The sequence below is a fragment of the Lipotes vexillifer genome, unplaced genomic scaffold, assembly GCF_000442215.2.
Source record: "Lipotes vexillifer unplaced genomic scaffold, Lipotes_vexillifer_v1.1 scaffold543, whole genome shotgun sequence".
Classification (NCBI taxonomy): Eukaryota; Metazoa; Chordata; class Mammalia; order Artiodactyla; family Lipotidae; genus Lipotes; species Lipotes vexillifer.
The window spans coordinates 2,656,751-2,669,728 of NW_006799055.1; the positions used below are offsets into that span (position 1 = coordinate 2,656,751).

A 12,978-nucleotide genomic window follows, 5' to 3' on the forward strand; every position below is an offset into this window, starting at 1 on the left:
AACGAGCTAACTGTACATCAAAAAGGTTTGTAAATTGCAAAGTGCTATACAAAATCAGAAATGTAGTAATAAAATATTTGTAAAAAAGTTCACGAGGGTCCACATTCTCCATTAATTTCATTTTCTTTTTGTTATAATTACATAAATTGCCTTTAAAACAATTATTGAATCATTAAATGTTTATGAAAGACATCAGTTGTCCAAATAAGACACTATCGCTTCTTGTATGTACCTGAACAGTCTTACACATAAATACTAAGAAACCTACATCTGTAAAAAATGGGAAAGGGGTGTATGCTTTTTGTGAGTCCTCTGATAGAGGATTTCTAGCCAGCTGGAGCATCCGGTGAGATTACTAAAACTACCTATATTTGACTTCGGCACCTTTTCAAAAGTCAAAAGAGGCATTTGCAGGGAGCAGTAAAAAGCCATTACATATGCAGAACAATTGAAGCTCCTCAGCATCTGGGAAGGAAACACATCTGTCTTCTGTCTATTCCTTCCCTGTCTCCCTGAATCAACTTTTATGGGGTTGGGGGAGGTAGGAGGGTGTCGTAAATATCCTGTTCTATTGGAACCCGAGTGTTCACAATACCCCTGTGATTATAAACACGAGATGCGCTTTCAGGAAAGAGGTGCACTCAAGTAAGCAGAGATCTTTGTGACAGTGGCCTCCGTGTGGGCCACAGGCCAGCTAATCACATTACCATGAGAGCCAAGAGGTGGCCCGTAGACAGTGAAATAAAGACGAGGGGAAAAGCAAGACTAATCTCATTAAAAGGAAAGCTAAGAGAGACGCTGCTTTTCCAGAGCTGCTGGAAACGCCCCATTTTCCCAGGACTGGGTCACCTGTGCATCGTGGGCCCTGGGGCTGGGTCAGGAGCTTTGTTCAGGCCCCCAAAAGCTGGCCCTCACTGAGACCTTGACTTTTTAAGAAAAAACAGACCTCATTGCCCCTCGCCCCCAAAAGCCTTCTGGAGATGCTGTTTTCCTTCATTATCCTGTTTTCAGTTTACTATTCCCTGAATTGTCTACAAGGACTAAGTCCTCCAAAGACTTGAACAAAAAATCAAGCTTTGCATGTCATGTCTTCTGAAACCCTGAAGAAAGAACTTAAATGAAATCTGAGGAAATCCACTAGATCAGTAATTCCCAAAGTGGGTCTACAGATCCCTGGGGGGCCCAAGACATTTCCAGGGGGTCTCCCGGGTTCCCCTTTTTTAACTGCGTATCTGTGGGAGGCTGGGCTTTCTTATATGCTTCACCTCAACCAACAGATTACAACAGATTGAAGCAAACATAGGAACCCAGCCGTTAAAGGGATTTGCAAAAATGGAAAACAATGGTACCATTCTCACTGTTTTGTTGTTTCAGAAAATATAATTCTTTTAAATAAAATATTTATGTTAACAGATAAAGGATTTGTTACTGTTATTTTTAAGTGAATTAATAAAATATTTTTTTTAATTTCTGGGTGTTTGTTTCAAATAGAGTAAATATGGGTAGATATAACCCACATAAACAAAAGCTCTTTGGGGTCCTCAATAACTTTCAGGAATGTAAAGAGGTCCTGAGATCCAAAAGTTTCAGAACTGCTGCACTAGAAAGACATGAAAATATTTAATTGTAGGGCTTCCCTGGTGGCGCAGTGGTTGAGAGTCCGCCTGCCGATGCAGGGCACGCGGGTTTGTGCCCCGGTCTGGGAAGATCCCACATGCCGCGAAACGGCTGGGCCCGTGAGCCATGGCCGCTGAGCCTGCGCGTCCGAAGCCTGTGCTCCACAACGGGAGAGGCCACAGCGTACCGCAAAAAAAAAAAAAAAAATTTAATTGTAAACATTGCTCATTGCTCTAAGCCTTAATTTTGAAGACTGCAGGCTAACTTGAACGTTTGGACGACAATAGGGATTTTCCTCAAACTGTTCATGAAACACTCTAAGGCCAAAGCCTTAAATCAGCCTTTGATTGAAGACACGTGATATACAAAGAATGAAGAACTGTAGAAGTCCAGTGGTTCCAGGGAAATGGCAAAGATGGAAGATAAGTCATTTGCCCAAGAAGGTGAGTCTCTGGAGATCCATCCAAAATCCATCAGCATTTTGTTCCTTTTCATTGCGGAGGAATGTTTCATGGTGTGGATGGGCCCCAGTTTGTTTCACTCTTCACTCACTGAAGGATAATGAAGTTGGTGGCAGTTTAGGGCTGTTACAAATGAACATTTGTGTACAGGTTTTTGTGTGAATGTCAAGTCTTTATTGCTCTGGGATAAATGTCCAGGAGTGCAATTTCTGGGTCATGTGGTACGTTTATGTACGCAATGTATGTGTGATTAAGTTTCTCTGCAACTTCACCAGCGCCTGGTGTTGGCACTGCTTTTTATTTTTGCCATCCTGGTAAGCGTGGAGTGTGATCTCATTGTGGTTTTATTTGCATCTCCCTGATGGCTAACGATGTTGAACACATCTTCTTGGGCTTATTTCACATATGTATATCTTCTTCAGTGAAATGTTTTCTGCCTGTATTTTAATTAGATATTTGCCTTTTTTTTTTTTTAACTGTTGAGTTTTAGGAGTTCTTTATATTCTAGATAGTAGTTTTTTGTTGTATATATGGTTTGTAAATATTTTCTCCCACTCTGTAGCTTGTCTTTTCATCCTCTTTACAGGGTCTTTTGCTGAGCAAAAGTTTTAAATTTTGAAGTCAAATTTATCAATTTGTCCTTTTATGGATCATGCTTTTGGTGTCAAGTCTAAGGACTTTGCCTAGTCCTAGATCCTGAAGATTTTCTCCTGTGTTTCTTCTAAAAGTTTCATAGTTTTACATTTTACATTTATAACTATTATCCATTTGAAGTTTATTTTTGTATAAGGTGTGAGAATGAGGTCAAGATCCCTTTTTTTTGCTTATGCACGTGCAATTGCTCCAGCACCATATTTTGTAAAATCTATTCTTCCTCCATTAAATTACTTTTACAACTTTTTCAAAAATTAGTTGGCTGCATTTGTATAGGTCTATCTCTGTGTTCCCTATTTTATTCCATTGATCTACATAGCTAACCCTCCACCAATACCACACTCTTTTTTAAAAAATTAAATTATTTATTTAATTTACTTATTTTTGGCTGCACTGGGTCTTCATTGCTGTGTGCAGCCTTCTCTTGCTGTGACGAGCAGGGGCTACTCTTTCTTGCAGTGTGCGGGCTCTCATTGTGGTGGCTTCTCTTGTTGCGGAGCATGGGCTCTAGGCGCACGGGCTTCAGTAGTTGTGGCACACAGGCTCAGTAGTTGTGGCGCACGGGCTTAGTTGCTCCGCAGCATGTGGGATCTTCCCGGACCAGGGCTCAAACCCGTGTCCCCTGCATTGGCAGGTGGATTCTTAACCCCTGCGCCACCAGGGAAGTCCCACACTCTCTTGATTACTATAACTATATAATAAGTCTTGAAGTCGGAAAGATTGCAATGGGTCACATTTTGAATATTTACTTACTTAAGCTGAGTGCTTCGTCTTCATATATACTAAATGTATTAGATAAAGCATCTACAGTTTCTTGATATCTTATCTGCTATCACAATTTAAGTTTTTTATGGAAATTCACACTTTCCCCGGGCGCTGCCGCTTATGTTGTGCAGGTTGGTTTACCACTCTGAATCCCAGTTTCCTCATCTGTGAAACGGGGAAGAACAGTCCATCCTGTGGAGTTTGTACCTGCTTTGCAGGAAGCACTGCCAGTAAGACTGCGTGAGATTACATGTAAAAGCGACTGGCACAGTCAGACGTGCAATAAAGATCGGGGGCTCCCTCCTCGTTTCTCCTTGCTCAGAGTGATTGTTACTTATGCTGATAGCATGGAATTGTTTGTTGTATTTCTGCAACTGGGTCTCGCTTCTCAAACTCAGTACCACGTGAAGGACAACATAGCTCTTCTGCAACAATCCACAATGCAGGGAATATGCATGTACTATATTAAGCAATGCTAAAATCTAGAAAGGCATCCTAAACTGAGTTTCTGACTGGCTTATTGCTGTGAAAATCTGATTCTTGAAAGGGCTCTGCTGGCTGCCTACCGCATGGCAAAGCCGTAAGGGCCTCCACAGTCTGCACTTGCAATATTAAAGTCACTTCCCCTAATTACTCAGAAGAGTCCCCTCTTCCTTGCCCTACAAACACATACCAAAGTGTAATCGAGGACTTTTATTCTAAGTAGAAAAAAAATCAAATAAACTTCAGGTTTGCTGTTTTTTTAAACCATCTCAGTCTCCCCCTGTGAGCTACTATTTTCTCCATTTTATGTTTTCCCTTTATAAATCATTATTTAACGTGGACTCACGGATGTGTATTTCCAAACTGTTAATTCAGTGAAAAATCATTGCTAATGACATATTTAGATGTTTTATTCCCTTATATATCTCTAGTTTCTCCAACATTCTTTACATAAGTATGAGTTATACGATTCAGAAATTTAGTGACATTACAGATAATTATGCACACAATGGCTGTTTTACAAGTGATATATATTTTTATAGACAATACAAAGGAAATTATGTTTCCCATAAATGTTTATTTTTTTAATATTTAATTTAAATGTTTTATTTATTTATTTATTTTTGGCTGCATCAGGTCTTAGTCGCGCAGGCGGGACCTTCGTTGAGGCATGAGGGATCTTTCGTCGCAGCGCAAGGCCTTCTCTCTAGTTGTGGCGTGCGGGTTTCCTCTCTCTAGTTGTGGCATGTGGGCTCTGTAGTTTGAGGCATGCGGGCTCCCTGTTGGGGAGCACAAGCTCAGTAGTTGCGGCACGTGAGCTTACTTGCCCTGCAGCATTTAGGATATTAGTTCCCTGACCAGGGATCAAACGGGGGCCACGTCCCCTGCATTGGAAGGTGGATTCTCTACCACTGGACCACCAGGGAAATACCTCCCATAAATGTTTAAAAGCCCTTTAATTAACTTTATTTTAAACTTTTCAATTGAGAAATATAAAACCTATCCAGCAAAGCATATAAATAAATGTCCAGTTTAATAAATACGTTTACATTCTGTACCTGTGTGGTCACCAATCAGGCTGATAAATAGGACATTTCCAGAACCCCAGATGTTCCTATGTGTCCCTTCTCATTTATTTCTCCTTCCCACCAAGATAACCACTGTCCTGCATTCTGTGACGATCCACCGACTGTTGAGTTTAACACTTATATTTGTTACTCTTCCTACTGTTGCTTTCTCTATTTTAACATTTATGTATGCATCCTTTAGCAACACAGTTTAGAAATAATGTGTATGTATTCTTGTTTGTCTTTTTGTTGCACGTCTTTGTAATATTCATCCATGTTACTGAATGTAGCCATGCGTAATTCCTCTTCGTTGCTGTATGATTATCCAATGCATCAGTACTCAACTACAGATTTATCTGTCTAGCTGCTGCTAAACACTTGTATAATATTTGACTGTTGGGAACAGTCTTGTGGCACATTCTTTTCTACTTGCGTCCAGGGGCACATGCATTTCTCTGAAGGGTATTTTAGGAGCTTGATATCTGGGTCATTTCTCTTTATCTTCAGTCAGAGAAGAACTGTTTTTCCAAGCAGTTATTTTTTCTTTTTTTATAAATTTATTTATTTATTTATTTATTTATTTATGGCTGGGTTGGGTCTTCATTGCTGTACATGGTCTTTCTCGAGTTGCGCGAGCGGGGGCTGCTCTTCGTTGCGGTGCACGGGCTTCTCACTGCGGTGGCTTCTCTTGTTGCAGAGCACAGGCTCTAGGCACACGGGCTTCAGTAGTTGTGGCTCGTGGGCTCTAGAGCGCAGGCTCAGGAGTTGTGGCACACGGGCTTCAGTAGTTGTGGCTCTCGGGCTCTAGAGCTCAAGCTCAGTAGCTGTGGCGTATGGGCTTAGTTGCTCCGCGGCATGTGGGATCTTCCTGGACCAGGGCTCGAACCCGTGTCCTCTGCACTGGCAGGCGGATTCTTAACCATTGCACCTACCAGGGAAGTCCCCCAAGTAGTTTAACAGGAAATATATGTAGCCAGTACTGAATTTTTTAAAAATAAAGGGTATGTATTTGTTTTCCTCCTCCCTCACACCTCAACAACCCAGTTCTATCTGTATTTTTTCTCACAGACTCTTAAGTTTTAAAAAGGACTGCAAAAGTGCTAACTTCTGGAGAGCAGTCTTAAGATACTCAATCAAGAGAGGGGATCAAGCCGCAGGATTGAGTGCTAGTCTTAAACCCTGAACAAAAGTTACACACCTCATTTGGTGTGTAAATCAGGGCACACCTATCTATATTGGACCTTTAATTCCAGAAAAGGATATAGTTCACTTACAGGTAAATGTTTAATGGAGAAAATGATTAGCTCATGCACCTGGCCCTGGGCCAAGTCAGTCCTGTAACCACAGCAGACATTTTCTCCCCACTTCGGTCCTCTGCACTACCGGCTTCTGACTGCAAATTTCCTTAATGCCAAGTACCCACTCTTTTCTAAAACTTTTTTTTTTTTTTTTTTTTGGTACGCGGGCCTCTCACTGCTGTGGCCTCTCCCGTTACGGACGGAGCACAGGCTCTGGACACGCAGGCTCAGCAGCCATGGCTCACGGGCCCAGCCGCTCTGCGGTATGTGGGATCTTCCCGGACCGGGGCACGAACCCACGTCCCCTGCATCAGCAGGCGGACTCTCAACCACTGCGCCACCAGGGAAGCCCTCTAAAACTTATTTTTCAAAAAAGTTTCATATTGCTCCACATTTCAAAAACCTTTAGAACTTGAAATCCCTTTCCATTTTTTGAACTTTTTATTACGGGAAATTTCAAACGTATATGAAAGTAAATAGAGTAGTAAAATGAACCTCAAGCACCCATTACCCAGCTTCAATAATTATCAATTTATGGTCATCTTGTTTCATCTTTATCTCCTCCAGCCACCACCAGGATTACTTTGAAGAAAATATAAATTATGATTTAATGTGTGATAATACTTCACTATATTTCTCTAAAGGATAAGGACTCAAAAAAAGAAACCCCCTCAATACCATTACACACACACACACATAAATTTACAATAATTCCTTAATTTCATCAAATACATGGTATGGGTATTGTCTTGGTTTTGATACAAGCCATTTTAAAAATAATTTTTTGTTTGAATGAGGATCTAAACAACATCTATGTATTGTAATTGTGTAAATTCGCCTTAAAATTTTTAAAATATGGTCTGTGCACTAGCAAGAACTAGGAAAACCCTGGAAAAGAGAAATGATGGAGAGAAGAAAGGCAAGCCTTACCACACACGAGAGGGTATTACAAAGCTTCTATAATTAAAACAGTTTAATTTTGGCCCAAGGACAGGCAGACAGATGGACCAGAAAAGAAAGTCCAGAAGTTGACCCAACTGCACATGAGAATTTAGTATACAATAAAGGGGACAGCTCAAATCCATAAACCAGAAATGGGGGAATGTTCCCTAACTATGTTTTCAAAATCAGAATTAAGAAGGAGTTAATAAATTTGCTTAAATAAAAGAACAACAAGGAAATATTTTATACATGGCATAGAGCCCTGTTACAAAGTAAAAAGACAAAAGACAAATTAGGAAAAACATTTGCATCACATCACAGAGGGTTTTAAAGGTCAAGAAACCTATGGAAAAATGGATGAGAAACTAGAACATGGTTCACAAGACAAGAACTGTAAGGGGCCCTCAGTCATGACAAAGTCCTCCACGTCGTTCGTATCGAGAGAAACCCAAAGTAAAATCACGCTGATATAGTTTTTCTGCTGGCAGTTTGGCAAAAATGCAGTAGTTTGACAATATACAATGTTAGTCAGGCTGTGAGGAAATGCCTCTCATACATTTATAGTGGGAGGGTACCTGGGCGATGTCTAGAAAAGTTATCTATGCCTTTACTCTTTCACCCAGCAATTCCCCTTCTATGAAGGGATCGCCCAAATGTACACTGGCAAAAACAGGAAAAAATATGTGCACTACTTGCAGTAACAAAACTCTAAAAAGAACCCAAATGACCACCAGGAGAGGATTGGTTGAATAAAACGTGGTACTTTTAAGCTATGCAGCCGTACAAATGACTGAGGAAGACCTCTTTATAAAACCCCAGGAGTTTAGACAGAACAGCAGGGTGGTCCATGTGCTTCCCTGTGGGAAGCCACCTTCCAAGCACGGCATGGCACGTGGGACCCTGCATGGAGCCTGACCCCAACAGGATGACCAAGCACTATTCAGCGCGGAGGGAGAGGTGGGTAAGAGAACAGGAGACCCATCTAGTATCTTCCAATCACAAGATAACAGATCTCAAATACCTGGATAACAATCTCAGCTCAGCGCTGATATGCATTACTTAGATACCAGGAGCAGATTACAGATGAGGCAAAGTAGGTCAAAGTTGCCTTAAGAATAGAAGATGCCAAAAGTTCAGTTTCGCTTTTATCTGCTAGAAACTGAACTTTCTCCCTCTGCTCGCAGCTGGGCCTGCCACCTCCTCTCTCACTCCCCCCCACTCCCCTCCCATCCCCACTGCCTCTCTCCTCCCTCGTCTTCTCCATCCACCTCCGCTCCCCTCCCCTGCCAGCATCAGCGTCTTTCTCCGGCCCTGAACCTTCCCCCGTGTTCGCACAGCTTCCCCCTGCGAGGGCATGTCCTGTGCCCCTTCCCGCAGCTCCTCCCGCACCTGGGCCAGTTGCTCAAGCGTCTGTTTCACAAACCTGAGGGGCTATAGTCTTTGCTCTGTTCCCCTTTTTTCGTATCTGTCTCCTAGAATGGTTCAAGAACCCAAAACGAAAACAAACAACTTTTCTCCTACTCAGGATGGTTTGATAAAGGCTCCAGCATCTCTGCAAATTTATCTTGCGCTGTAACAGACCAAGGAACCCCAATCACTTCCCTCTTTTCTTTTTCCTTCTCTCCCTTTTCTTTTTTCTTTATTTCTTTTTTTGAGGCTGCTGGTGTGACTGCAGCTGGGATGTGCATGTTACAACTTTTCAAAAAAGCAGATTCAGAAAAGCTGCCCTGGGGAGCTTCAAGACTTGAACTGGAGTTGGAGCAGCCCACTGGGCGGCATCTGTCCATCAGAGGGCCAGGCAGAGGGACAGAGCTGGCAAGTCCCCCGCAGTGCAATCCCCCAGCCCCCAGATCTCCACACACCAGTGGATGCACCTAGAAGAGTTTATGGTTTCTGAATTATGGAGCTGAGTTGTGTCCCCCCTAAATTCATACGTTGAAGTCCTAACCCCAGTATCTCAGAATGAGATTGTCCTTGGAGACAAGTTCTCTAAAGAGGTGATTAAGGGGCTTCCCTGGTGGCGCAGTGGTTGAGAGTCTGCCTGCCGATGCAGGGGACGCGGGTTCGTGCCCTGGTCCGGGAAGATCCCACATACCGCAGAGCAGCTGGGCCCGTGAGCCATGGCCGCTGAGCCTGCACGTCCGGAGCCTGTGCTCCGCAACTGGAGAGGCCACAACAGTGAGAGGCCCACGTACCGCAAAAAAAAAAAAAAAAAAAAAAAGGTGATTAAGTTAACATTACGCTAACACAACAATGTAAAGCAATTACACTCCAATAAAGATGTTTAAAAAGAAAAGAAAAAAGAAACCCCAGAGAGAGTGAAAACCACAGCAACAACAAAAAATTAACATTAGGGCCTGGGCCCTAATCCCATGTAATTGGTGTCCTTGTAAGAAGAGCAGATGAGGACACAGACAGGAACAGAGAAAAGACCGTGTGAGATGCAGCAGGAAGACGGCCGTCTACACGCCAAGGAGAGAGGCCTTCTGAGAACAGAATTGCTGATAATTTAATCTCAGCATTCCCAGCTCCAGAACTGTGAGAAGATATACGTCTGTGGTTTAGGCCACCCAGTCCGTGGTACTTTGTTACAGCAGCCGAGCAGACATACAGTTACCAGCTACGCATGACTTAAAAGTTGATATGAAGCAAGCAAATGGCATGTCATATAATTTAGACTGAATTTTAAAAGTCTTAGACTCCTGGCACTTCCTGCCTCTGGTCCCTGTGTTGTTCTCCCACCAGCACTTCCATAACTGCACCCGGTTACCGACCCACAGAGTGCTGAGCACTCACTGGTCTCACCACAGAGCTGCCACTAAGGGACCATGTTATAGATGGAGAAACTAAGACATGGCAAGGCCACGTAACACCCCAAGATCACACAGCCAGGAAGTGGCCGAACCAAGGTTCGCATTTGGCTATTTGTTCCAGAGTTCGTGCTGCTGACCCTCTGCTACTCCTACAGCAGCCGTGGCTCCCCACTGCCCCCCTCATCGAATCCAGACTCCATGCCCAGCTTCCCCATTTGCCAGTAGCCTTTCATCCCCTGCAAACAGTCCTTTCCCCACTGCAGCCTGCCTGCCTCTCTCCTGTCCCTCCCACACACTACACCCCAGACCACCACCTCACTCTCCATGCCCTTGTGATTCCCCTGAGCTCTCCTTCTCCGAATCCCCTGGAATTTCTGTGCTTCTCACATCATTCAGCACTTAAGTCACTTTCCATACTTGATCCCTGTTGATGTGTGTGTCCTGTGATGCTTAAGGCACACTGAATGATGGGGTGACGGCACTGACTCAGAGGCCCCAGAGCTGGGACCATGAAGGTGGTCAGGAAAGTGGTCAGGAAAGGAACACTGACCTGTGGAGGAGGATGGTCTCTAAAATAATTTAGTGGCTCAAAAGCTGGTGCTTTGGAAATGAAAAGCCACGTATTCTCATCGTGCTTTTGATGTGCTCCCAGCATAGCATCAGCTGCTTTGAGTAGAGTCAGTTTTTTACTTGTTAGAACTCCAGTTTCTTTTTGCTCATTTTCATGCATTGTATCTTCATATCTGTGCAGTTTTGCAAATAGACACCCCATGAATGTTTGTCAGGAGAACTTCTTATTCAAATAATTCTTATTGAAATAATCATTGAATCTACCACTAATTATTTCTCAATTACTTTTATTGATCTTTGGTTGACATATCTTGAAATTTTAGAGACTTATTTTCTAGAGAAATTATCACTTTCTCCAGATTTACCTAACCAGGAACCACATTCTTCCCAACCCCACCCCCAAGCAAGGCAAAGCAGGGCTCTGCTGTATTTCCCCCCAGTCCTTTGTGCCTTTGAAATTATCTGCTCCTGTGTTATTTGCCTTGTGGCTAAGGACCATGCCATTCATTTCTGTATCTCCATTGCCTAGTCCAGTCCTAGCACACGGTAGGTACTACATGAATGAACTGAAAGTCCTAAACCAATGTCGTTCAGGATATATGGACAGTGAAAGTGCGTGTCACTGGTGAAGGATTTCGAGATGTTTCGAACAAGGAGAACTCATCTTTTTTTTTTTTTTGGTACTTCTGCTATTATAATTTTTCATTTTTCAGAATTTTGGGAGGGGGGGAGATACTAAATTTTGCTTCACTGGGAAGAGGGAAGGGAGGGAGGGAAGGAGAAGTGACGCCAGGAGCTCCACCTATGCCGTCTCACGTAATCCTCGTACCAAGTCTCTGGGCGGAGGGGGGGATATTATTATCCTCATTTTACAGATGAGAAAACAGAGGCTTGGAGATGTTGCCATTTGTCCAATTACTACACTGAGGAGGTGGGGTTCAAAAACCAACTGTCTAACTGCAAAGCCCACACCCGTTCCCTGCCCTGTTCTCCCCCTGCCCAAAGCACTGCTTTTTCAGGACCGAGGGCACAGGATCCCCACGGACTCACTTTTCTTAAGATCTCCTGAGTGGGAGAGCTGACTGCCTTCACATTTTCTTGGTGGTGGCATCCACCCCCCCACCCCAGTCTCCATCTGAGGGCTCTCTCCATCTGGGCACTGCATTTGGAGGACCCAGCTTAGCACCACCTCCACACATGTTGCCAGCTAGAGTCAGCACAAAATTTTACGGGTGGGAAAAACAAACAAACAAACAAACAAACAAACCTGACGCATTGCCCAGGTGCCTCTGATTACTTATTTTCCTTATTAGTAGGAAGGTGACCTCAGTGTGACTTTTTGCAAAAAAAGTCTGTCAGTCTTTCCCTCTGAGCACAGACAACAAATGATGCCCTCTGACCTCAGCCCAGTATACTTCCAAGAATCGCCTTAGCTTTCTTTGGTACTGCCATTCTCCAAAAGTATCCCGTTACATGGGTCCTTGGGGAGAATTAATCTTTTAAAAAGCAGGAGTGTATAAATGTACACAATTTCCTGGCGAGCCCCTGCCCGGTTGCCCGGCCTACGACAGGTGATGGTTATGTGTGTTGAGTGGATGGAGGGTCCACAAAAACATGTCAGGGCTGAGGTCCTCCGGACGGTCAGGCACATCCGCCTTGCGCCTCACCTTCACAAACACCTGCACCTCACCACCCACAGCTGCATGGAGCTCCCCTGAGGAATGTTGTTCCCTCCGGTGAAACCTGCCTCCCGACACCTTTTCCAGGCTGATAAGTTGGGCCTGAGAGGCATTTGTTCCAGAAACAACTGCCCTTCAACCCTCTTATTAGTGTAACCCCTCAAGTCCATCATGAAGGAATTCCTAGAGGGGTGGAAAAGCTGACTCTGAGGCCCGGCCCCCGGCGATGAGTCTCTAGATGTCGCAGGGGCCTGGCACCCCGCCCTCTCCTCCGCCCCGCCCCCCGCCTGGAGTGCGGGCCGGTGGGGGCGGCACCCCTCCCCCCCCATCCCGTCCCGCCGTCGGCGTGGAGCCCGTGATGCGCGGGCCGCCAGCAGGCCGAGCAAGGCAGCCTGCGCGCGGCGCTCCTCCACGGCTGCCCCGCTGGCCCCGGCACCTCGCTGTCCCTCGCTGTCAACACTTTTATTTTCGCTTCAGTTTATGGCCTCCCCTTCCAAAGGTTCCCAGCTTGTTTAAGCCAGCTCTAAACAAAGACTCTGGCGATCACAGACCCGCGGCTGGTCTTATGGTGGGCTCCCTTTGTCCCTTTTCTCTCGCTGTCCCCCCCCCCCCCGGGCACCCGGGGCCCG

General features: G+C 44.5%; 1 protein-coding gene across 1 annotated transcript in view; it reads right to left on the bottom strand.

Moving 5' to 3' along the window:
- Positions 1 to 12,978, bottom strand: part of GTF3A (general transcription factor IIIA) — a 46,476-nt gene that overhangs the window by 32,069 nt on the left and 1,429 nt on the right. The window contains exon 3 of the mRNA XM_007471464.1: positions 12,338 to 12,451. Coding sequence (XP_007471526.1) covers positions 12,338 to 12,451 — 114 coding nt within the window. The remainder of the gene's footprint in view (positions 1 to 12,337; positions 12,452 to 12,978) is intronic.